At 40.4% G+C, this 27,342-nt stretch overlaps 2 protein-coding genes across 4 annotated transcripts in view; one reads left to right on the top strand and one right to left on the bottom strand.

Annotated features, from left to right (window-relative positions):
- Positions 1-18,217, bottom strand: part of LOC137370188 (uncharacterized) — a 120,376-nt gene extending 102,159 nt beyond the window's left edge. For both annotated transcript variants that reach the window (XR_010975100.1, XM_068032477.1), the window contains exon 1: positions 18,181-18,217. The gene's annotated coding sequence lies outside the window, so the exon portion shown is untranslated. The remainder of the gene's footprint in view (positions 1-18,180) is intronic.
- Positions 1-27,342, top strand: part of atp9b (ATPase phospholipid transporting 9B) — a 349,558-nt gene that overhangs the window by 197,868 nt on the left and 124,348 nt on the right. For both annotated transcript variants that reach the window (XM_068032475.1, XM_068032474.1), the window contains exons 10-11: positions 4,257-4,332; positions 19,379-19,455. In XM_068032475.1, the coding sequence (XP_067888576.1) occupies positions 4,257-4,332; positions 19,379-19,455 (153 nt within the window). The remainder of the gene's footprint in view (positions 1-4,256; positions 4,333-19,378; positions 19,456-27,342) is intronic.

Genomic DNA, 27,342 nt, shown 5'->3' with positions numbered 1-27,342 from the left:
ACTATCTGCAGCATGTATTATCTACAGGATGCACTGCACAGACTTACTATGGCTTTTTCAGCAGCACCTACTAAACTTGCAAACTCCACCACCTAGAAAGGCAAGAGCAGTAGGTACATAGGAATACTACCACATCCAAGTCACGCATCATCCTAACTTGGGCATGTATTATCGTTCTTTCTTTGTTGCTCGGTCAAAATCCTGGAACTCCCTATCTAATGGTATTGTGGAAGTACCTTTACAACAGGGACTGCCGACATTCGAGAAGAAGCCCCACCAGGGGCGGCACAGTGGCGCAGTGTTTAGCACCGCAGCCTCACAGCTCCAGGGACCCGGGTTCGATTCCGGGTACTGTCTGTGTGGAGTTTGCAAGTTCTCCCTGTGTCTGCGTGGGTTTTCTCCGGGTGCTCCGGTTTCCTCCCACAAGCCAAAAGACTTGCAGGTTGATAGGTAAATTGGCCATTATAAATTGTCACTAGTATAGGTAGGTGGTAGGGAAATATAGGGACAGGTGGGGATGTTTGGTAGGAATATGGGATTAGTGTAGGATTAGTATAAAAAATGGGTGGTTGATGTTCGGCACAGACTCGGTGGGCCGAAGGGCCTGTTTCAGTGCTGTATCTCTAATCTAATGTTCTAATTACCTTCCCAAAGGCACCGAGGGATGGCAATAAATGTCAGACATGCCTACATCCTGAAAATGAACTAAATAAAATTATTTCGGTGCAACTCAGCTCAAAGCCACTCCTCTTAGATTAGATGAAAAATTAAGATTATGCCCTTAATGTCAGTTACATTATGTTCAGTGACTTCAACACACATGAAAGGCCCTGGAGGGTGGCCAGACCCTATATAACCTGCTCCTGCACCAATCACAAATTGTCCCAACATTTAAATTTGGCTCCTGATCTGCCATCTACTGATATTGTTTCTAATTTGAGTGCAGTTTCCTGAAACAGTTGTCTTGGTTACAAAATGCATGTTCATTAATAGTGAAACAGCCATTAGATCCAAAAATGCAGTAGAATCAACCCATTGACAACAGCACATTTCTCTTAAATAGGAAACAAGTTTTTAGTGAAGGGCTGCCCTTGAAGGAATAGTGCAAGGAGTTATTTGTAGTAATCCCTTTCCCCGACTAAAATTTAACCCAATACATATTGTTATAATAGTATTGCCTCAGTTAATGGAATGAACGGGTGATGTTCAAGCACAGCCACATCCTATAATTAATAAGTTGTCAAAATCAATCTTTTCATCTTGACCAGTTGTATTTTTGTGAGGTTATGATTGGACATCTATTATGTGAACTGCAGCAAGGATCATTTGGGAAAATTTGTAGGCAGGTGTGGTTGTAGAAAAAAAAAAATCAGGCCAGATGAACTCTTGTGTGGTCGATAACTGCTGTTTACACAGCCATCTGCTACTGTGCCAGTTTTCAAAGTGCACATGAAATTTGGTGAATCTTTGATCAGGTGAGGAGGGGTCACAAGGCTTCCCTCTTATCCTTTTATTTGACCGTAACAGAGTTTATACCTTGTTAAACAGTAGATGTCCTTACCACTTCATTAAGTGTTTTACCTTTTACCTTTGCTATGATCGTAAAAGAACCAATTGGGCAGGTTTTCTTGAGTTTAAACAAGAAAGAGGTGAGTTTATTATACGTAACAATGTAAACCTGATCTAAAAAAAAACTTATCCTACACATTTGTGCACACACTCACATAAGAATCTCACACAAATAGGTTAGAGTGATGAGGTGTAGATTTGGTGGCTGGATTAGCGTCTAGAACAAATGAAAATTAATGCACAATCTGGGGGGTTGGATGATTCTGTTATCTTCTGGCAGAAGTTGTGTTCTTGAAGTCTTTAGCTGGTAAATCTGCAGTTTGTGTCTGCCCCACCTGGTTCAGGGTTTTTTTGTAGGCAGAATTGTAGGTGGCTTTCTTCTCCTGATATCTTTGTCTTGGGTCCAGCACCCAGCAGCTAGGCTTCACACGAGGTCTTCTGGGGAGAGAGAGACACACACCCCTTCTGGCTTCAGCACAGAAGGAGTCACTGGCTTGACTGCTTTGTCCAAGGGAAAACTCCTAGTTTTCACAGAGATGGATAGACAGCCATATGACTGTCACAGTGTGTTGTCTGGAACCATTTAATGAGATTCAAGTTTAGGAGTTTGTCCCTTAGGCCTAAGGATGCGAATGTTTACACCTGGAAGAGTTGGCCCTTTTAAAGTTAATGTTCAAGGATGACTTTGAATGACCTAATGAAAGCAATTTTCTTTGGCTCACTCAAGAGAGAAAGCCTTTGTCTTGGGTATGGGCTCATCCGACATGTCTCCTCTTTGAGGCCTTGGTATATGTAAGGTGTTCAGATGCAAACTGCTGTGGCCAACTTGGCTGCCAGCTTTTAAAAAGTTAACTGTAGCATTCCGGTTCTTTCTGTTTCGTTAAAAGTTTACGGAGTCTCTCTTGACAACGCAGAATATGCGCGGAGTGATTGCCTATGTCATCTGTGTGTCTGAACATTTGCCACCTTGCCAGTCTGAATCCACTCATGCTGACGTCACCAAACAATGTCAGACGTAATGGCCGTTATCGCTGCCTCCATTCCCCCCAACAGTACCCAGCTCCCTCCTGCCATCCCCGCCTCAATCGGCGTTTTCAGTTTCCCGCACCCCCCCGCCCCCCCCAGCCACTTGCGCAGAAGCAGTGGGATTGGGAGTGGTGAGTGAGTGACCGAGGGGTGACATGACAAAGTGCGGAGTGAGTGAGCTAGGTGGGAAACGGTGATGGAGGTAAGCTAAGGATTGAGCGGCCGGGTTGGGGGGGTGGTGGTGGGAGTTGAGGGTTGATTGGTGGGGGAAAGTAGTGGGGTACTATTGGGGGTGGGGTGGAGGTGGCGATCGCAGCCATTGAGGGGGTTTGGGTTTAATTTGTTTTGTGTGTCAGTGAGCAGCATCATCTTTATGACTGGCAGCTGTCTAAGACGTCTCAGACAGTGATGTTTCAGTGGATGGGGCTGCATTTGCACATGTGCCAGTACTGTGCCATCTAGTGGTTGCGTTGTCACCAAATGTAGCCAAAAGTTTAATGTAGGTTTCCAATCGATGAATTAAAAAATCCCCCTTTTGGCATAGCAAGTTTTCTTGGCACTTTTCAAGAAAATACTTCCCTTTCTGCGAAGAAGTCTGAATAACTGGACTTTAAGGGTGGCAGGCACACTGGTGGCCTGTGCAGAAAGTTCGACCCAATTGTATTTGTCTACTAATTGGGCATTGGTTGTACTTGCAAATATGTCTGCTAATGTGGGTGACATTGACCAAACAAGATTGCTATTATGGCGAAAACAGAAATCGAAGGCATCGAGCTTTGTTTTTGTCCTGCATTACTTTTGTGACTGGAAAACTCTTGATTGGTAACTGATGTATATAAATGCACAGGTTCTGTTACGAATAGCAGATCTCAAGCTAATGAAAGCTCTTTCCTGTTGCATCATGTTTTAACTAATTCTTTGTCTATGCCAGGAGTTAACTATTGTGTTTCTTGAGCGATATTAAATTAGCATGATTATAATCTTAATGTTGCTTTAATATGGTTATGCAGAAAGCATTAGGAAAGAGTTTTCTTTGAAATAGCATGAAGTTTAGCTCCATTGACTCTTTAATTCAGTGTGTATTTGAGCTGTACAGACCAAGGATGCCCCAGATTCAATCTTTCAGCTGCACTAAGATAGTTGATCTCAGCCAGAAGCAGCATTGTGAAACTACAATTGCCCTTGGTGCCTTGGGTTAAAGAGGGGAAAATTGGATCTGGATTCCTACTCCTGCATATGATTTAATGAGCCCTGCTGGTAGAGTTTCTGGATACTGGGTGAGCATAGGATCGAGATAACAGTGATGCCCACATTTTTGTTGAACAGCGATCACTTGGTGAAATAATGAAAGCTGCGAAGGAACCACACACTAGCAAGTAGCAGATGTCTATAGGGATGAGGGAAGAAAATTGGCAGAGATGTGGAAGGAATCCCAATGATTTAATGCAACAAAATTCCTCTTGCAGTAGATTCTCTGATCCTTTTGTGGTTAAGCAAAAAGTGTTGCGCCTATTCTGATTTGAAGAAGAATAATCCTAGAATGATGCTTGTCTGTTTTAACTATATTTTGCAGTTGTAAGCATTACTGGCAAAGAATTGTTTTATATTAACAGTTTTTTTTTGTACAAATGCAAAATATTTTTGCTTTTATTTAATTGCAGGAAGATAGTGATCCTTCCATCCACGAAAGTCTGGGTACAGAAAACACACTTTGGGCCAGCACCGTAGTAGCTTCTGGTGAGTGTTATTTGATTACTCATACCATATGAAGTTTATATCATTGCTTTTGAACCAAAATAAATACAACAATTTGTAATTTGGAGATAGTTATGAATTTACATTAGGCTTGTTCTGTTGCTGTTTATTATTGGTTTACAGAAAATCATTTTTAAAGATCTCTCAATGTGTGCATTTTGAAAACTAAATTTGGCATTGAATTGAATATTTTTCTTAAAGTGATCTTAAGACTTGTAGCAAAATTAATTCTGAATGTTCTGAATTTTTTTCTGACAGCTTGAATGATAAAAGTCGCAGCTAAATTAAAAAGATGCTTGTTGCACTAAAATTGATATTTTAATTTGTTTACTGTTATGACAAGAATATTACAACACTTCAGAGTAGCATTGCAAATATACTGCATTATTTAAAAGATCTATGCAAACTGTACCATTTGATCTTCAACATAGTCCTGCTGCTGCAAAATGTTTAGGCAGTCTGGTCAGTAGAGCATGGAGCATTGTGGATTTCAGCAATGCTCATTAACATGTGGCCTTCAGAATACATCACCAGTTTCCAGGACTGAGAAGAAACCAATGCAAGGTGCTCCCCACCTCACGAGTCATGTCAACAGTCAGTATTTAAGCGCCTTTCTACAGTTGTTGTCTTGATGAGGCTTCAGCTCTTGTGGCATTGATTTGTCCAAATTGCGCACACAGCTTTACCAAGAGTTTTATCCAGCATATACTTGCTGTTTTTAAAGTTTCTCATCTTTGTTTTCCCTCTAATCCTTCGCCTTTCCTTATCTCTGTAATCTCCTCGAGCCCTACAACCCGCTAAGATCTCTGCTCCTCTCCAGTACTGGCCTTTTGCACTTTCCTGATTTTAAGCGCTGCACTGTTGGCAGCCGTGCCTTCAGCCGTTTAGGTCCTATGTGCTGCAATTCCTTCCCTAAACCTTGTGGCCTTTCTTTTCTTCTTTTAAGATGCTTCTTAAAACCTACCTCTGACCAAACTTTTGGTTGCCTGTCTTAATAGCTCCTTATGTAGCTCGGTGCCAAGTTTTGTTTGATTACATTCCTGTGAAGCACCTTGGGACATCTTACTAAGTTAACAGTGCTGCATAAATGCAAGTTGTTGGCATGCAGTTGGATTTTCTGATGGATCTCGGTGTCAGCTGATCTCAAGATCTTGTATTTACAGGTGGTCAGTTCTAAATTGACCCTTGGATTAGTTTTTTTTACTGTTTATATATCTGGTAGATAACTTTGTGCATGCACACAGAGATTTCTTGCTGTTGAAGTGTGTGTTTGAGAGATGCGTCATGGGCGTTTTCAGCCTGGTTCTATGAAGCTATTACATTATACCAGGACAACCCATGCCGCCGGACAACGCATGTCGCCTGACGACCAGATTTTTTCTTAAAACTGGAAAGCTGTACTTTCTGCATGTGTGCAAGTGAGGGGTACACTTGAGTTTCAGTTTTCATTCTGCTCCTTTGGAACTAGAATACCCAAACAGAACATTTCTAAATAGATGTTGGGCACAAATGGATCAAGAAAGATAGATTTGATTCTCTTTTCAGCATTTAGTACAACCTGAGCCATAAAGAACAACTCTGCGTTAGTGGTGTTTGGGATGATGTATTGCTGAGGGAAAATGGTGTTTGCAGTGGGGCTTTAAGGGACTACTTGAGGTGTTGTTGACCTTGGACATATCGCAATTGGAGTCAGCCAGACCCAGCCCATGGCAAATAGCTATATGGCCAAAAAATTTGACCAGGGTGGGGGGGGGAGGAGTTCAACTTAGGAATGTTATACTAATGAAAACTTCCCAAAATCTGCTGCAAGAAATAAGGAAATAAATTATCTATAATTCCATGAACATCTGAGACAGATTTGACGGAAGGTTGGAGAAAGAAAAGTATCTTTAGCAAATACTGTAATTCCACCACAGGAAGTTGAGAAATTGAAAGCTATGCTAATAACTGGGAATACATTTTGAAGAGGGAATCACCAAGTTATTTCCATTGTGGAGGAAGTTTTGTAAAGTGGTAGGTATTAGTATTGCAGATATGTTACGACCAAGGTGGGAAGCATGCACTGTCTTTTATAGTTTCACTTCTCCACAGGTCACAACATACATTTAAATGTTTACCCGGTTACCGATACAGCCAATCGTATAATCTCTTTTTTTTTAAATCCCAGGATAAAATGCACCAACCAGGTTTCTTTAATAAACAACAAAATTTTCAGTTTATTATAAAACAAGACTTAACCTGTAATGAAACAGAGCATTAGCATAGATTGAAATATGAAAGTTCCCAATTACAAATTCCCCAATTACACACACTCACTCTCTCACACGCACTCACACGCTTGCACACACTCATACACAAAAGTACAGAATTCCCTCTGCAGAGGTGTCTCACAAAAAAAAAAAGACCAAAAAGACTACTTTGGCCAAATACTTGCTAATTCTTGATGAAAAAAAGAGATATAGAAGGAAGTCAGTTGTCCCTTTGTTGGTCTGGCATCTGGGTATACGGCGACGGGTCACTGGGATCGTTTCAGAAGCAGGATTCTTTTCCAGTTTCTCAGGAGCTATGCAGCACCAGGGATTTTAGCTCTCCCACACTGGATATTTGCAGGATTTTGTCAAAAAGGTAGAGAAGGAGGTGAGCTGGATGGTTTCTTTTTTTTCCCCGGCAGGAAAACACCTGTCTGCAAGCAGTTCACATCCCAACTGCACTGAAAACAATATCCAAACTCCAAACAGAGTCAACTTCCTGAGCTCCGTAAACCTTGACATGTGGCTTCTCTGTAACCATTTTTCCCCAGGTCACCAAGGGTTCTGCTGTTTACTGAGCCCAAAGCACATGATTTCCAGCACAGGTATTTTTCAAACAGCATTTCAAGTGTACTTTCGGTGAACTTGGTTAAAAAAAAAACACATCCATGGAATCTTTTCAGTTTTAATGCAAGCCCTCAAAAAAAAACTTTTTTTAAAAAAATGGAAGCACTTTTGCAATGCCTATTACATCTGAAGCTCAGACCGTAGCGGCGGCAGACCTGGGAGGAGGTGGATCTAGAAAGGGACTTGTGGAAATAAAGAGCGAGGCTCGAGGCACTCACCTACCTCAGACCGGAGCAGTGGCAGTCGGTGGCAAACTCTCTGTTTGGGTCAGCGTGCGCTGGGTTTCAAAAGAGGAAAAAAAACTAAGTGACATAATGGGAAATCTGTAAGCTGATTGGTTGGTAAGTAACAGCTGTTATTACCTGTAAATAGCTTAAAAAATCAGGGGGGAAAGTTCTTTTTTTAAACCCTCAAATATCTACCTTGTAAGCGATAAGGTTAGTACTACTGGACAGAGTCAGGTTGTGAGTTGTGTGTGAAGGATTTTACTGACTAGGGGAAAGAGATGCTGTTTGCAGTCTGTCTTTTCCTTTCTGCCTTTTCAGCCTCCCCGGTAAAGGGGAAGAAGCTGATTGGCAAGTAACTGGTAAGGTATTCCACTTATTACATTAGCAATAGTTAGTTTGTAAAGCTAGGTAATAGCAGGACAGCCCGGCATATGGGACGTCGTGGATGCACCATGTGTCCTTGACAAACTCATCTGCAGCAAATGTCACTGGCTGCAGAAGCTTGAGCTCAGCTTAAAACTGTGGTGCATCCATGAGGCAGAGAACTGCGTGGATAGTACGTTTCCGGAGGTAGTCACCCTGGAGCTTAAGAGGGCACCGGCAGAGAGGGACTGGGTGGCTGCCAGACAGAGAAGAAGGTCAGGGCAGGTAGTGCAGGAGTCCCCAGAGGGCATCCCACTTTCTAACCGGTATTCAGTTCTGAGTACCGTTGGGCGAGAGAGTTCCTCTGGAGAGTGTAGCAAGAGTCATGACCAGAGCACCGTGGGTGGCTCAGCTGTGCAGGGAGAGAGGAAAAAGGACAAGAGAGCAATAGTGATAGGGGATTCTATGGTTAGGGGAACAGATAGGCGTTTCTGTGGTTGCAGACATGATCCCAGGATGTTATGTTGCCTCTCTGCTGCAAGAGTCATGGATATCACCAATCGGCAACAGGACATTCTGGAGGACAAGGGTGCACAGCCAGAGGGATGAGGTACTGCAGGTTGAGTTTAGGGAGTTAGGAACGAGATTAGCAAACAGGACCTCAAGGTAGTAATCTCTGGATTACTCCCAAGGCCACGTGCTAGTGAGTATAGAAATAGGAAAATACACAAGATCAATGCGTGGCTGGACAGATGGTGCAGGAGGGAGGGCTTCCGATTTCTGGGGCATTGGGACTGGTTCTGGGGAAGGTGGGACCTGTACAAGCTGGTCTGCACCTGAACAGGACTGGGACAAATATCCTTGCAGGAAGGTTTGCTAGTGCTGTTGGGGATGGTTTAAACTAGCTTGGCAGGGGGATAGGAACCTGAGCGCAGTCTTAGATAGGACAATTTCAGGGCAAGGAACAGGAGGCAGAAAATTAACGAGTGACTCTGAAAGACAGAAGAAGCAAAAGTTAAAAGTGTGCAGCACAGGAATTTGGCAGTGTTAAAGGGTATTTATTTAAATGCAAGTATAGTAAATAAAGCCAATGAACTGAGGGCACAGATAGACACATGGCAACATGATATCATTGCTATAATGGAAACTTGGCTTAAGGAGGGGCAAGAATGGCAACTCAACATCCCTGGATATAGAGTTTTCAGGTGGGATAGAGGGAGATAAAAAAAAAAGGAGGGGAGGGGTGTAGCATTATTAGTTAAGGAATCAATAACAGTTTTGAGGAGGGATAATATACTTAATGAATCATCAAATGAGGCCATATGGGTGGAGCTCAGAAATAATAAAAAAAAAGGGATAGCCACACTACTAGGAGTGTACTCCAGATCCCCAAATAGTGAGAGGGAGGTAGAAGAACAAATATGTAGGCAAATGTCTGAGTGCTAAAACTATAGGGCAATAATAGTTGGGGATTTCAACTACCCCAATATCAACTGGGATACAAACAGTGTGAAGGGCACAGAGGGAACAAAATTCTTGAACTGTGTTTGAGAACTTTTTAGGCCAGCACGTAACATGCCTAACTAGAGGGGTTGCAATTCTAGATTTAGTCTTCAGTAATGAAGCTGGGCAAGTGGATGAAATAAAGTGGGTGACCATTTTGGAGATAGTGACCATAATACTGTAAGTTTTAGCATAATCCATGGAAAAAGACAAAGATAAAAGAGGAGTAAAAGTTCTAAATTGGGGGAAGGCAAATTTTAAGAAACTGAGAGGTGACCTGGCGAAAGTGGACTGGATACACCTACTTGAAGGAAAATCAGTGGCAAACCAGTGGGAGGCATTCAAAAGCAAGATACTACAGTCTCAGTGTAGGTATGTCCCCACAAAAATAAAGGTTGGTACTGCCAAATCTAGAGCCCCTTGGTTATCTAGAAGCTTACAGGGTAAGTTAAAGCAGAAAAAGTAAGCTTATGACAATCACAAAAAACGTAATACTTTAGAAAGCCTAGAGGAGTATAGAAAGTGCAGGGGTGAAATAAAAAGGGAAATTAGAAACGCAAAGAGAGGACATGAAAAATTATTGGCAGGTAAAATCAAGGAAAACCAAAGATGTTTTTTCAGTACATTAAGAGCAAGAAGATAACTAAGGAAAGGGTAGGAGGGCCTATTAGATGTACAAGGGAAATTATGCGTGGATGCAGAAGATGTGGGCAGAGTTCTTAATGAGTTTTTTGCCTCTGTCTTCACAAAGGAGAGGGTTGATGTAGACATTGTAGTAAAAGAGGAGGAGTGTGAAATATTAGATATGATGAGCATAAGAGAGAGGAAGTACTACAGGGTCTGACATCCTTGAAAGTGGGTAAATTGCCAGGGCCGGATGGATTGCAACCTAGGTTGTTGAAGGAAACCAGCAAGGAAATAGCGGATGCACTGAGGATCATCTTTAAATCCTCACTAAATACAGGCGAGGTACCAGACGTTTGTAGGTCTGCGAACGTTGTACCATTGTTTAAAAAGGGTACGAGGGATGGGCCAAATAATTATAGGCCGGTCAGTCTGACCTCGGTGGTGGGGAAATTGTTAGATTCTATTCTGAGGGACAGAATAAACTGCTACTTAGGCACAGATTAATCAGGGATAGTCAGCATGGATTTGTTAAGGGACGGTAATGTCTTGCTAACTTAATTGAATTTTTTGAGGAAGTAACAAGGATTGATGAGGGTAGTGCAGTGGATAGTGTCTACATGAATTTTAGTAAGGCATTTGCCAAGGTCCCACATGGCAGACTGGTCAGCAAAATGAAAGGCCATGGAATACAGGGGAATGTGGCAGGTCGGATCCAGAATTGGCTCGGGGACGGGAAACAAAGGGTAGTGGTCGATGGATGTTTTTGTGAATGGCAAGCGGTTTCCAGTGGCGTTCCACAGGGCTCAGTGTTGGGTTCCTTTCTGTTTGTGGTATATATTAATCATTTGGACTTAAATGTGGGAGGCATGATTGGGAAATTTGCTGATGGCACAAAAAATTGGCCCTGTAGTTGATAGTGAAGAGGATAGCCGTAGACTCCAGAAAGATATCAATGGTTTGCTTGAGTGGACGGAAAAGTGGCAAATGGAATTCAATCCAGAGAAGTGTGAAGTAATGCATTTGGGGAGGGCAAATAAAGCGAGGGAATACACAATAAATGGGAGGATATTGAGAGAGGTAGAAGAAGTGAGAGACCTTGGAGTGCATGTCCATAGGTCCCTGAAGGTGGCAGGACAGGTGGATAGAGTGGTGGTGAAAGCATATGGATTGCTTTCCTTTATTGGCCGAGGTATAGAATTCAGAAGCAGGGATGTAATTCTAGAACTGTATGAAATGTTGGTTAGGCCACAGTTGGCGTATTGCATACAGTTCTGGTCACCACGTTCTAGGAAGGGCATAATTACTCTGGAGAGAGTACAGAGGAGATTTACAAGAATGTTGCCAGGGCTTGAAAATTGCAGCTATGAGGAAAGATTGGATCGGCTAGGGTCGTTTTCCTTAGAACAGAGGAGGCTGAGGGGTGACTTAATAGAGGTGTACAAAATTATGAGGGGCCTAGATAGAGTAGAAAAGAAGGACCTGTTTCCCCTAGTGGAGAGGCCAATTACCAGGGGGCACAGATTTAAGGTGATTAGTAGAAGAATTAGAAGGGACATGAGGAAAAACATTTTCACCCAGAGGGTGGTGGGTGTCTGGAATTCACTGCCAGGAACGGTGGTGGAGGCAGAAACCTGCAGTTTTTAAAAAAGGTATCTGGACATGCACCTGAAGTGCTGTAAACGGCAAGGCTACGGACCAGGTGCTGGAAGGTGGGATTCGATTGGGCAGCTAGTTTTTTCAGCGGGCACAGACATGACTGGCTGAATGGCCTCCTTCTGTGCTGTAATTTTTTTATGGTTTTGTGAAGCTGTATCTTGCACTAAAGGTATGTAAGGCATGCAGTATTTTTCCTTCAAGCTAGATGTGATATTGCTTATGTAAATTTTCTGTATTGCAATGATATTTATGTTTAGGTTGTTATAGAACAATAATTAATAATACATAGTGCACTTCATTTCCTGGTCTGGCCATGAGCAGCATCATAGGAAATCTACTAGTACGATTATATATCTATTAAAGGTTGTGGGAACTCTGTTCTAAGATAGTTTCCATTTGCTTTGTTGAATTTTAAAATGATAGATTGGAGACAAGTTGTCTGAGAGAGAACAATTTTTTGTCAAAAATTAAGCCAAAAAATGCTTTGATCCAGGCTCATTCGGAGCAGTGCATGTAAAATGCCAGTGCATCTACAAAGGCTTAGGTTGCTCAGTTGGCATTGTAATTCCATTGCAAGTTATAGCATTGTATTTATAAAACGAAATGTGCAGTTTCACTCTGTTACAGCAAACAGACATGTAGTATTCCATAAATATAAAATTTATAATATATTTATAGGTAAAACATGGGAATTGTGAGCTCCAGGCTACCGTAACCCGTTTTGAAAGAGAGTAGATTTGAGATCAAGATGCAGTCTGCTGATTTGTCAGGCCATTTACACAATATAAAAGTGCCCCAAGCAAATCAAACTCTTGTGTAGCCTTCCTACTCTCAGGGTAATTCCAGACATTACAGGAGGGAAGTTGAGAGCTTTGCCGATCTCTAGATGCAATAATTGAACAATTCCTGCAACAACTTCTGGGTCTGAACAGTATACCGAATGCAAGATCAGTCTAAGTTAATCTTGCATCCAAAATATTTGCCTTTGTCACACATAGTGCAGGTATGCCAAGACTGCTCTGAATTTGAATTGATGGATTTGATCACTACACTAAGTATTCTTTTAATAACTGCAGCCATCAGCATGATTTCTCTTGCTTTGCTGAAGGCCGTGGGTCATCTCAAACAGGATCAATGCACATGAGATTCAGACAGCATGGAATGAGCTAGTTGTGTCTGTGCTGGCTCTGCACTGGAGCAATCCAATACAAATCCTACTGCCCCGTGCCTTTTCCATTGCTTTACATCTTCCTCTACTTCAAATATTTGATCCAACATTTCCTGAAGATGCAATGGTCTCTACTTCAACCTGTGGTAAAGTATTTTTAAGAATTTGTTATTTGTTCTTGGGATGTGAGCATTGCTGGCAAGGCCAGCATTTATTGCCCATTCCTAATTGCCCTTGAGAAGGTGGTGGTGAGCCACTGCCTTGAACCACTTCACTGCTTGTGTTGTTGGTATACCCGGAGTGCTTTTAGGGATAGAGTTCCAGGATTTTGACCCAGCAACAGTGAAGGGACAGCAACATAGTTGCAAGTCAGGATACTGTGTGATTTGGAGGGAAACTTGCAGGTGTTTCCATACATCTGCTGCCTATGTCCTTCGAGGTGGTCGAGTTTGCGGGTTTGGATGGTGCTGTCGAAGGACTCTTGGAGAGTTGCTGCAGTGCATCTTATAGATGGTAAACACTGCTGCCACTGTGCGCTGGTGTTGGAGGGATTTGAATGTGATGGATTGGTGCCAATCAAGTGGGCTGCTTTGTCCTGGATGGTGTCGAGCTTTTTGAGTGTTATTGGAGCTGCACTCATCCAGGCAAGTGGAGAGTATTTCATCACACTCCTGACTTGTGCCTTGTAGATGGTGGACAGGCTTTGGAAAGTCCGGAGGTGAGTTGCTCGCTACAAAATTCCCAGCCTCTGAATGGCTCTTGTAGCCACAGTATTTATATGACTGGTTCAATTAACTTTCTGGTCAATGGTAAGCCCCCAGTATGATGATGGTGGGGGAGGATTCAGCGATGATAATACCATTGAGTGTCATAGGGAGATGGTTAGATTCTCTCTTGGAGATGGTCATTACCCAGCACTTGCCACTGATTAGCCCAAGCCTAAATATTGTGCAGATTTTGCTGCATGTGGTCTCAGACCGCTTAAGTTGGAAGGAAGGTCATTAATGATGCAGCTGAAGATGGTTGGGCCTAGGACACTACCCTGAGGAACTCCAACGATGTCTGGGGGACTGGGATGATTGGCCTCCAACAACCATAACCATCTTCCTTTGTGCTAAGTATGACTCCAACCAGCAGAGAGTTCTCTCCAATTCCCATTGACTTCAATTTTGCTTGAGCTTCTTGGTGCCACACTTTCTCTCCAAAAATATTTTATTTCACGCTTACCCACTTTAAATGTCACCTGTCTGGTCATTCCCCTACCTCTTTCTTCCTGAAGGCTTTTACAGGCTTTCTCCAATTTAAGTTTCCTTTTGTGTCTTTAGGCAAATTTCAAGATTGTGTTTTCATACCCAAGTCAAAATTGCATAGGTATGCTGAGAACACTACTTCAAAGCCTTCTCCAGTCCATATCTTTTGTTAGTTATATAATGAAGACCCCCACCTGCCAAGAATGAGGCATATTAACTTCGTCACATGAACATTAATTTTTAAACGCTGGAGTGAAGAAATTACTCGTTTTACAAGAGAGCACCAGACACTTGGCTGGAAGGACATTTGCATACTAAGACAGGGCTTGGAGAGACAAAGAACTACTCCCTGGTCCAGTTAACCCAAATGAATTTTGATCACCAGACATTGAAGGTGTAAGGAAGCTCGCATTTCAGGGTCTGCTGAGATGATAGAATCCACAATTGCAGAAGTGGTTAAACCAGCTGGTCACATGACTAACTGGCTGGTCCAGGCTTTTTGAATTAGATACAGGACAGTTTGAAGACACAGACTGCAGATTAAAACTGAACCTGAGACAAGACAACCTCTCTCCTGGCTCATGCTCTCTCGCTTTCTCTGGAGCCTCCAGACCCACTGAAAACATGTAAACCTCAAGAGAGGAAAGGCTGCTACATCAAAACAAGTTAAAGCATATGCTGGGCCCCAACGAACAACATGACTTACCAGCAACCAAACATCAAACTCAAAGGACTGTAACTACCAGATATTGCTGCAAACTTTTCCCATTTATTCTTTCTACTTTTTCTGTCTCTACCTGCGTGTGTGTTTATCGCATATGCATGCTAGCATGGTCGTATCGTGTACTCGTAGTCGTTAACCAGATTAGAGTTTAAGATTAATAAACTTCCACCTTTCTTGTTTAGATCGTAGAAAACCTGTCTGATTTCTTTGCCTTACAATTGGAAAGCGATGAACAAAGATTCACTGAGGGGGAGCTAAAACGGTGTTTTTAAAATTAAACCTTGTTACGGTTAGACTAGGCAAAGGCTGAGAAGGAACCCCTAGACACCTACCTTACCTGGTCAGAACAGTTACCTGCTTCAATAGAGAGAGGGACAAGAGAATTGATTTACGTAATTTCAGCCATAGCACTTCTCAGATTTCTTATTGGTACAAGGCTCAGCTTTTGGCTGAAAGTCTGGGTCGAGTGGGTTGTGTTACCAACTCTGAGTCAGATGCTGGTACACCTTCTGTAACGAGCTTGAGAGTTGTGGTTGCTTTTCCTAGTCCTGCTGCTGTTTGGAATAACACCTCTGTGTATCATACTCAATTAAAAGACTCCACAATTTGTTCCAAGAATGCAGTTTTCAGAGCTTGGGCTCTCAAAAGCGTCTTTTGGTTCACCTTATTCCTACAATTGTTTTCTGAGCTCTCCCTTCTGGAGTACTTCTGGTTCTGGAGTATTTACATCTTCTAAGCCTTGTCTTGAAGCCATGTTCCATGCATGCCCTTGTAGAAGTATTTTGTAGATCAATATATCCTGGCCAGTGAAATAGGTTTGAAGACTAACCTAATCTTGCATCTTTTGGTGCAAGAGTGAGATCTCAGATGATCTTCATACAATTGTATGGAACCATTGAGTTTTTTCCTTTCTTATGACATATGGTTGCTAATGTGGAACGTTGTCTGATTTAATTTCAATGAAAATGCCACCAGAACAACAAAGCTGATATTGTTTGGATCTTACTGCTGACAAATATTTGAATGCAGACTTATTGTCCGCTGAAAAGGTTTAGCCTGCACCCCTTGCTGAATGAATGAATCCTACAGTAACAGCTTTGTATCAATATAGCTTGCTTAGCATAGTAAACCATCCTAAGGTGCATGAAAGGAGGGTTACCAGAAAAAAATTGAGATCAAAGGAGGGGACTTTAGGACAGAAGACCAAATGCTAGCTCAAAGAGGGAGGTTTTGAGTAGTGTTTTAAAGGAGAGAGTGGTGGAGAGGCAAAGAGGTATAGGGAGAGAATTCCAGAGCTTGCAGCCTAGATTGCTGAGGACATGGCTGCCAATGCTGGGGCAAAGTAATTGGTCGATACTTAAGAAACCAGAGTTGGCAAAGTTCTGAGAGTTGTCGGGCTGAACGCGATTACAGAGTTGGGGAGTGGTGAGCCTATGGAGGAATTTGAACACTAGGATAATTTTTTAAATCGAGCCTAGGAGTCAATGTAGATCAGCAGCCAAAAGGGTGATGGGTGAATAGAACTTGGTGTGAATTAGGATATGGGCAGCAGAACTTCAGATGAGCTCAAGATTACGGAGGGTGGAAGATGGAGGCCATCAAGGAGAGCATTGGAATATTCAAGTCTGGAGGTAACTATAATATGGATGAAAGTTTCAGCAGCAGATGGACTGAGGTAGGGGTGGAGATGGGGAGTATTGTGGAAGTAGGCGATCTTTGTGACAGGGAGAATATGGAGTCGGAAGGAATTCTAATTATCTGGAGGGTTATGCAATAAAGAATAAAGTTGAATACCAGTCTTTAAATGGAAGTGTCCTCATTTCACAGTAAGTGTGCATTATTTAAATAAATGTAAATGAAGGAAGGTAGAATAGATAAAACATTATTAATCACAGCGTTTAACTTTTGTTGGAGTCAGTCATGCAACACAGAAACAGGCCCTTCGGCCCACTGTGTCTGTACCGGCCAACTGTAAAACATCTTTAGAACATTTTCTTGTCCTTTTTCCCAATACAGCCTCATGTTTATTCATACCTTATTTGCAGATGATATCTTCAGTAGAACTGTAATGTTTTCAGTGTTACCCAGAAGGCACTTATTTACCATACAGCTTTAAATTTGGATTTCTTCTGACTTTCCAACTGTTTGAATTCAGTTGCGCCATGCATTTTGTACCTATCTCATATTAACATATCTTTTTAAGTTCTTATCTGTGAAAATCATCCTGTATTTATTTGTTCAATCCGTAAAACGACAACTTGCATTTATCTAGCAGTTTTAATGTTGTAAAATGTCCCAAGGTGCTCCATAGAAGCATCATCAAACAAAGTTTTTACATAGAGCCACGTAATAAGATTTTAGTATAGGTGACCAAAAGCTTTGTCAGAGGTAAGCTTTAAGCAGGATCTTAATGGAGGGGAGAGAGGCAGAGAGGTTTAGGGAGGGAATTGCAGAGCTTGATGCCGAGTCAGCTGAGGCCAGGATCAGAGGAGCTCAGAGATGTGTGGGCTGGAGGAGGTTACAGAGATGAGGAAGCCCCCACGACCAGGGAAGGATTTGAAAACGAGGATGAGAGTTTTAAAGTTGAGGTGTTGCTTCACCGGGAACCAGTGTAGGTCAGTGACCGCGGGTGAGGGCTAAACAGAACTTGGTGCAAGTTAGGATATGTCAACGGAGTTTTGGATGAGCTCCAGTTTAGGAAGGGCGCAAAGTGGGAGCCTGCCAGGAAAGCATTGGAGAATAGTCAAGTCGAGGTAACAAAGGCACGAATGAGAGTTTCAGCAGGAGGTGAGTTGAGAAAGGGGCAGAGACAGGCAATGTTATGGAGTTGACCCACAGGAACGTAATCCAGCATAATGCTAACGCTTGCATGGCTAGCACTGTACCGAATTCTTATATGGTAATGGTAGACTAATCAAAATAAACATTTGAAAGGGGCTAGGCATGTTGTATTCGCTTGAACCATTTACTTTTAGATAACAGAAACTTGATTGTAGTGAAGCTCATTTCTGTGTCGCTTATCATTGCATCTCAGTTTTCTCCCATGTAGGAAATTTTTACAGTGCAGACACTTTCTTCCATAAGCGAGTCTGATCATAAGTATTTTTGGGTTTATTTAATCACCTAATGCATATAGCAGGGTTCCACTCCAATTTTAAATCTGTTGGGAAAGCAGTAACATACTAGGATGGTTTATTACAACCCATTAGTTGAAACAAATGCTGAGTGAATGCATTTCCCATTTACATTGCTATATTATACTTGAGGTTTGCTTTGTAATATCCAGTGGGGACCACCTTGTATCAATATACCACTTATGCCTTATTAATAAACCTTTCAGAAATAGCATCAACTAATAAAAATACTAATGGGACACTTATCGTCAAGATTTATTGCATCTTATTTTCCACTGTGCATTGAACCATCATATACTTACATCAGTCTGGTGTTAGTGATCCTCCACAGTATTGATTTGTGGCCTGTCTCCTCTGTAATTGTCGGTGCAGCGGCAATAGGAGCTGAATGTTTTGAGGTGTTCCCCATGCAATTCCCTAAGCACTCTTCCCTAGCCTGACCTTGACCCACAGATTGACCTCAATATGTAGTGACTGCGTGTCTAAACAGGATTTTGTCTGTAACTATCAACCACAGGGAAATTCACAAATTCTCAGCACATTAAGATATTTTTCCAAACTTTCTATGCCAGCAGAAAATTAACCCTTGGAGTATTGCACATATGATAGTATACCAGAGGCCAAATGAGAAGAATTAAATGATTTTTGTCGTATAGTTGCTCAATTCTCATGACACATTGTCTCTTAATTGGTAGATAAGAGAATAAGCAGTATTTTTTCTAATCTTTTTAAGTACCTATTTTTAAGTAATGTACAATAATGTGTGTCTTGGTCTGCTCCATGCTATTTATATTTAGTGTTCAGAGGGCAAGTAAAGGTCAGAGAAGCTGGTGTGTTTCATAGCTTGTTAATGTCGGAAGGTTGGAATTCTGAATTGTTAACAACGTTCATTGTGATGCTGGTCTGTCGCTACTGTAATTTAGTACCTTTAATGAGTTGTTTGCTAAGTCCTCTCGCCCTCCTAACTGCCAAACGTGATTCACTGAATCTGTTTTTTTTCTCTCCTCTGTATTCCAGATGACTTTAGAAATTTTTTATCATGTGCTCTTTCTATGTGCTCTTGGATGAGGACACTAATAACACTGATCTTTAAAAATAATTATTTAGAAAAATCTTCAAAATTACCATGAAATAATTTTGATGAGTTAAGATGTGGTAATTGATGAATAAGATGTGTTGTTGATCAATCAATCCCTGTTGAGAGACAGCTTTCCATTCTGGAAATGAGCAAAATGTAGGATTCTTTCATTCACATTTATTTTTTCAGTTTTCAGAAATATTGAATCCATTTCTCTGGTCGTTCTAAAATCTAACTGCAAAATTTAGCATTAGTTTTCTAGATGGATCCTATATGTTATGATATATCCCATTATCTTGGCGTAGAGACCGTTACGTAACCTGATACATATTTCTGTCAAGTCAGGCTGTTTGTACCAGTGAAAATTGGCAACAGCTCCTTAATTCAAAAACATTCAGTTTTATTATAGCCTTTTTTTGCAGGTACTGTGATAGGGGTGGTAATTTATACCGGAAAAGAAACTCGCAGTGTAATGAATACTTCCAATCCCAAAAATAAGGTAAGTTCTAGTATAGTTTTAAACCAGCATTATTATTCTTTCATTGCACTTGCAAAATTTAGCTATTTAAATTGGTCTCTTCTCGTGTTTCAAATTTATGCCAGGCAATTTCTCTCTTGCATCCCTATTTCCTGATTATTTTGACAAGTTTATTTTACAGATATTTACTTTATCTTTTTTGTGCACAAATTATTGTGGCTCAGAAGTCAAGTTTCCAAATGCATAATTTGCCTTGAGACAGCAACCACTTCACAAGTTGAGTGCAATGTCAAACATGTTAAGGCATAGCAAGATGGTAACTTGTGAATACCAAACAGATTCTTGATGGGTAAATTGGATTGACCTAAGAGGAACAAGAATGAATCAAATTTGAAATTTTAAAAGTCACATTATCTGCTTTTTGCTGCCAGCTGCCATCTTCTATCATTTTCTTGGGAATCTTTATTTTTTTTGTTCTTGCTTTCAGACAGGGGTGATTTAGGTATGCACAAAAATTAATGGAATTTACTTAAAAGTGACCTAGCTTAACATAATTGATCAAAATGGTTTGTGCACTTAATCTATAAAATGCATTTCAATTGGGTAAGAATCTAAACCAGCTGCAGTGATGGCTTTAAGGACCTTTGGCATCAATACTGCTATTGCTTTTATAGTACTCCTGAATTCACTTAATCGTGTTGTTTTCATTTATTGTTTGGATAGTTGCCTGTTACTGTACTGACATGCTCTTCTCTACATTAAAAAGGTGAAAAAATTCCTTTCTTTGCTTAATATAAAGTGGTGCAATTCTGTTTTATCTTCTGAAAAGCATTCAGCGCAGCCTTGTATGGTAACTTGAAAATCGAAAACCAGATTGAAGGCACCTAAAATGTAATACCTTTCTCAATATTCATTACTTTGTGCATTTTCAGGAAATAAGTTATAGATCATGGTTATAGTTAATATTTTATGAATGATGCTGGCATCCACATTTATGCAAAGGTAATGTTTATCATGTCGAATGCAATTGTATTTATCCACAAGTGGAAATAATGTAGCATACTTAATGGAAATTCACTTGATTGAGCTTATCAAAAAAGCCACTACAACTTGTCATTTGAGACAATCAGTCGTTTCATAGTATTAATTGTCATAAGTTATTCTAAGCGTGGATCCCTGTGAAAGGAGTGATAATACAAATTGCCTGCAGCAGTTATTGTAAGCCCTAGAGCATATTGATTTGTTTTTCTAATAAAAAGATGCTTTCAACTGTCTCTGACACAGAGGTAGGTGCTCTGAGTCATTGTGTGAATAATAATGGGATGTTTCATTATGTTTTCCTTCAGACTAGCATTGTTAGCTCTGAACAATATCAATTTCCTTCAAAATTTGCCATGCCTTATATGATCGGTACGGTCATTATTTTTAACAAGTGTAATTGCGGCATGAAGTTAAAATAATCCAGGGGTAGCACTATAATATATTCAGAGTGCATGCTGCTTTTAAAATAAAGCAGTTTGTGCCAATTAGCAAAGTGCTGCTCCTGGTAAACCTACATAAGCTTTGCAAGGCAGCAGAATTTTAGCTGTTACATCAGACGTTGCCACATACAGTGTTGAATAAAGTGAGCATTATTATTCAAGCATGCTGACCACTCAATGCTTGGTAATGCCCTTACTGAGATTAGCCCTAACAGTGGGTCACTGTTCAGAAACAATGAGTATTTACATCAATTAAAAATGATAGTTGCAGTGAATTGCAAATGTTGTAATATTAAATAAAATGCTGTTAGCTATTATTTATTGAATTCTGGCTGTTGGTGATTTAATCTTGTACTGTACTTGCCTTAAAGTGACACTGATTTAACTCATACAGGAACATAGACTCTTGTCAATGTCATCATATTAGCCTTCAGAATACTGAATTCTCTTCCTGGCTTCCCCAAAGCATTTCATTATCCTGCAGTCTTAGCTATAAACTTCTTATTGATATATAAATAACTGAAGAATATGTCATAATTTGTAGTTTTTTTTTAGAAAAAATACTCAAATATTCAACTTCAAATCTAAAACATGGTTTTTATATTTGGTGTTGAATTGTTGCAGTAGTCATCGAAGGGTGAACTCTGCAGCTTCAGGAGTGTCTATACAGCAAACATGAAAGCCAACAGATCTCAGTATCCAGAATTTCTATTCTAATGCACTCTCGATCTCATTGCTCTCAGAATTAACTTGATTTTCAAATTTTGCAGCATTATAATACTACCATTTATTGATTTTTTTTTTTTTGCAACTAGTGTGGAGTTGAGCTGCCTGTTTCCACCACATTCTAATCCAGAGTTTTGTGCATGTTTGGATCAAAATGCATGCATAGGACGCTGCCATGAGTTGCTCCTGCTCAGACCATTTTTTAAATTAAGTTGGAGGAATTGATTCTATCAGCTCCTTTCTAACTTTTAGCACTGAACGCAAATGTTTTTAAGGTGATTCAACAAGACAAACTAAAAAGGTTTCAAAATTTTGCCTCTTGCTAGTTACCTGCTCTAGGTGATCTACCCCACAAGATGGTGAATCAAGGGTACTTCAACAAATTTAAGCCAGTTATATTGCTCATCTTGTGGAGGAAAAGGTGCTATGTGTAACAACATCATAAACTGTTAGTTGCTTAAAATCCATTTGTGATATTGCCAGGGCAGTTCTAATGCAAAAACTGCATTGCATTGCTGCAAAAATTACTGTCTTAATGTTTCTGTGTTACAGATGGCCACTTGTAATAATGAGTCAGATTTTCTGATTTATCAAATGTAATTAGATTTAAACATTTCAGAATGCCTGATCTAAATTGCTAAGCAGTAAATGTAATGATTTATTTATTTCTAAAGTAAATGGCACTCCAGTGTTTGTACTAGAGCTTCTAACCTGAATATCTGCCCTAACTTGATCTGTAAATCCACTGTTATAAAAGCACAGAATTGTTTTACCTGTGCATATAATAAACTTTACACAGTTAATACAAGGCTTTCTCCCAGTCTTTAAGGACTTTTGAGATGCAAACTAGCAGCCAAGGCCGTAAGATATAAGGACTGCAGATTTCAACTACCCTGAGCACCTCAGGTCGTGCAAACTGTTGAGCACTGAACTACAGGAGTCTTTTTTTTTGTTGTATTGGATGAATTAAGTTAATCTTTTGCTCAGCTACCAAGGGAGAGTCACATGCATATCAAGTATATATGAAAATGGAGAGAAATTGGGGAGAAAATCTTTTGTGAGAACTTAAATGGCACACAATTAAACAAACCCACCCTGGCATAACAGTTTGATATACTCTTAGACAATTGTTATATCTCTTTTGTTTACTTTTGTGTGAGAGCATTTACATTGCTGTTCATCTGAGCATCCCATTATAATTGGATTCCTCCTTATGACTTTGCGCATGCATTAATGGTTACATGACAAGGAAATTGTAAACTAAACCAAAAGTTGTTTTCCACCAGGTTTAGTTTTTTTTTTACATTTGTGCCTGATATTTTACAGATTTAGTGGCTGTCAGTACTGGAAGGTTGGAATTAAAATTTTAAAAAATAGTTTCTGTAGTTCTGTGTTAAATTTTGAGGGACAGTTTTGGCCGCATGCTTGAAATAAATGTGTACATGGTATATAATTATGTAAACTGCTGGTGGCTATCACTGTCTTTAAGAGAAAGCCTTGTTAACATTTCAAAATAATATATTGTTTTAAAAATACACAATTAAAAATACATTTTAACTTATTTTGAGGAAGATTATTTAGAAGGATTTGATGCAAATCTTTGATTCTCTTGTAACTTGAAGGGGCTATCTGTGTACATTTGCTGAATTAAGCTTGTAAGTTTTTTATTTTGCAGTTACTGGTTTCCACATTTTTTAAAAAAGGTGTAGTTAGTAATGAGTCTAGTCAGAAATTTCTCATACCTCATCTTGTTAGATAAAGTTGTGCTTGCCATTGATAAAGGTCAATTTCAGACCTTAATTAACCAACAGGGATAGATTTTTTTTTAGTTATGCAATGTGACATTTTACCAGCAGCTGGCTAATCCTGCATATGGATTTGATGTGTACGTGTCGTCTTGTTTTTGACAACTTGTTTTAACAATAACCTCACTTTTATTGAATATTTAATTACATTGAAGATGTGTTTTGATCAGACCTATAGTATCTACTACCGCGTCCTGTTATAGTACTGTTTGTTTTATTAAAATTGCTTCGTATTTTAGCTGCTGAATTTTTAAGAAAGAAGTGCTTTGAGTTTACTGACAAATCCTGACTGCCTCCTTCTCAGCATTGTAATCCTTGTGTCCATCAGACAACACATATTAACTCAATTTTGCTGTCTCTGACGGGGTGCCAACCATGAATTGAGAAAATAAGCCTATAAGTAGATCACAAAATAGAAATTTAGTTGTTTTGAGACTGACTATATTGATGACAGTGAAGTGTTAATGCATCATGTTCAGTAGGCGTGGCATAAATTCTTCAAATGATATTGTATTTTCAAGTTTTATTATTTTTGTGGAAATAATCTCATTGCTGTTAGCATGGTTATTACATGAGAAAATAAACCCAAAATTCTACTTGTGACAAATTGCAGGAATATTTATATGCCCATAGGCATGGGTGAGATTTTTTTAAAAAAGGAGCTTTTTTTTTTATAAACCTGGCACTAGGCATTAGAATGGAACAGCATAACATGGCGTCAAGGAGTGGTGGCATGAGTTCTCGTCCACCACCCCATACTGCAGAATTTGTAACATTAGCCATACTCCTCTGGGAGGTTACTGCATAAAAGTCACACAGTTTCCAATGGGCTGGAGGACAGGATAGCCACTGGGCTATACTTGAACATCTCCAAGTAACTAGTCAGATTGACATATCGAAGAATTGAGAGAGCCACTCATCATGGACCAACAACAACATCAAGCTTGCATTTATATAGCACCTTTACTGTCGTCAAACTTCTCAAGGCACTTCACAGAAGCATTATCAAACAAAATTTGACGTTGAGCCCCATGAGATATTAGGATAGAAAACAAAAAGCTTGGTCAAAGAGGTAGGTTTTGAGGAGAAAGAGGTAGAAAGGCAGAGGGGTTTAGGGAGGGAATTCCAAAGCTTTAGGGCCAAGGCAGCTGAAAGCACAACCACCCCAGCAGTGGTAGAGCGATTTGTAATAGGTGCTGAAGAGCACAGAGATCTCAGCATTTTAGGGCTGGAATAGGTTACAGAGATGGGGAGGGCGAGGCTGTGGATGTCCAAAAGACATCAAGTGGTTGAATATAGTGGATACTGCAGAGGCTGTAGACCTAGACAACATCCCAGCTATAGTGTTGAAGACTTGTGCATCAGAACTAGCTGACCCACCCCACCCCCCCAGCCAAATTATTCCAATAAAGTTATGATATTGACATCTACCCAGTAATGTAGAAGATTGCTCGGGTGCGTTCACTCTGCAAATAGATAGATAAATCTAATCCAGCCGCATCAGCCTCCTGCCAATCAGCAGTGCTGTGGAAGGCATCATTCACAGTGCCACAAGTAATACTTATTCACCAATAATCTGTTCGCTCATGCTGCAGTTGGATTGCACCAGCACCACTTGCCTTGAGACCTGGTTACAACCTTGATGCAAACATGGTGGAGCAGCTAAATGACAGAATAGAGGTACGAGTAAATGACCTACAGGCAGCATTCAATTGAGACCGCTTCCAGAAAAGCCTGGCAAAATTGAGTTCAGTGGATATACCCAACAGTGATTAGTGTCCTATCTTACCATGAAGGAACAGAATCAGTCGTTGGAGATTAATTGTTTCAGAAATTCTTCAGGGGAGTCTCCTTCATCCAGCCATCCTCACCTGTGGTTGTTCCTTCCTTTTGATGTCAAAATCCTTGAATTCCCAATGTGGGAGCATCGTCAGCACAAGGACCGCAGTGGTTCAAGGAGTAGACCCGCCACCATCACCACCCAGGCACCTAGGGATGGTTACTGTTAATGATGGTTCATAACCATGTCTCTCACATCCTGACAAGAATGGAGGGAAAATATCTCTTCCCTTGGTCGCAATTCATGTGTGGCTTTGGGGGTTGATTTGTACTGTTAAGTCAGGTGAGGAGGGGTCACAAGGCTCCCCTCTTGTCCTTCCTCTTCTTTGACCACAACAGGGTTTATTCCTTTCTAAACAGTGGATGTGTGCTACCTTTGTTGTGATCGTAAAAGAACCAATCGGACAGATTTTCTTGAGTTTAAACAAAAAAATGTGAGTTTATTATATTAATCTGAACCCGATCTAAGTAAAATAATAAACTTAGGCTACACATTCACACACACACTTACACGAGAAACTGATGCACACAAATAGATTACAGTGTGATGAGAAGTAGATTTGTGGTTGGATTAGAGTCCAGAACAAATAAAAATTAATAGTCTATGCGGTTGGGTGATTCTGTTGATTTCTGGCTGAAGTTATGTTCTTAAAGTCTTTGGCTGGTAATGTGCAGTTTATGGCTAACCTACCTGATTCAGGGTTTCCTTGTCGGCAGAATTATAGGTGGCTTTCTTCCCCTGGTGTCTTTGTCTTAGATCCTGCAACCAGTAGCTCGATTTCGCACGTCCTGCACAAGGTCTTCTGGAAAGAGAGGCACGCACACCCACCCCTTCCGGCTTCTGCACAGAATAAGTCATTGACTTGTCTGCTTTGTCCAAGGAAAAACTCCCAGCTTTCACAGAGATGGGCAGACAGTCACATGACTGCCTCAGTGTATTGTCTGGAACCTTCAAATGCGATTCAAGTTTAGGAATTGGAGGCCCTCAGGTCTCAGGATGTTAACGTTTATACCTGGAAGAGTTGACCCTTTCAAGGTTAATGTTCAAGGATGGCTTTGAATGTCCTGCCAATGAAAGCCATCTCCTGTGGCTCATTTAATAGAGCAAGCTATTGTCTTGGGTACAGGTTCATCAGACATGTACCTCTTCTGAGGTCTTGGAATTGTTATGAAAGTGATTTGTTTTCATTAAAAATATATATTTTTTAATTTATAGTTAAACTGAATAAATGTTGAACCAGTCTTTTTTTTTAAAAAGAGAGCTATCAAGGGGGCATTGAAGGAACTGGATTGACAACAATGTTGTCACATGATTCAAGTAAAAGATAGAACAGAAACCCTGGTACGGGGCAGAGAAGTGACAAGCGTCCCTTGATTGGACAAGCCCAGTAGCTGCCGAGCTCATCTGGGAAGGGCAGAAAACTGAAGCTTTTTGGTTGTGAGTCAGCATGTGTTTTACCTTCTGGAGTGAGCGGCTGATGAAGTCACGTCTGCTGAAGAAGTGTAATAAGGAGAGAAAACCACAACCCAACTCACTTTCCAGCATCTCTGAAGGACCCTGAGAAATCCACTGTATCAGTTCATCTCATTTCCTGTCTTTGAGGCAAGCCTGCTAAATTACTTTTCAACGCTCCCTGAAAAGAACTGTTCAAAAAGATCTGTGACCTGTCTATGTATTCTCAGAAGATAGACTGTATGCCAGTTTTTGGAACAACATATGTCATGCTGTTTTTCTTCAAAAACAAGCAAGTAATCTGCCCAAGTTTTTTTTGTCTGTAACAGAGCTATGAATTTATTTAAAAAAAAATCCCTTTTTTTGGTTTAACCGTTGCGTGTATATATACATATATACATGTATATAATATGTGCGTGTGTGTGAACGGACTAAGGTTTCAAAAAAAAAAGGAACTTTTAAAATTTCGATCTGTTTGTTTTACTTCACTAGTTAAGACTTGTTTGAGAATAAACTGATAATTTTGTTGTTCATTAAAGAAACCTGGTTAGTTTGTTCTATTCTGGAAAAAAAAGAGTATATGATTGACCATATCGATGAGTGG

Source organism: Heterodontus francisci, chromosome 5, assembly GCF_036365525.1.
Source record: "Heterodontus francisci isolate sHetFra1 chromosome 5, sHetFra1.hap1, whole genome shotgun sequence".
In the NCBI taxonomy this organism is placed as follows: Eukaryota; Metazoa; Chordata; class Chondrichthyes; order Heterodontiformes; family Heterodontidae; genus Heterodontus; species Heterodontus francisci.
Note: the sequence above shows the minus strand (reverse complement) of the source record. Positions and strands in the feature narration are given on the sequence as shown.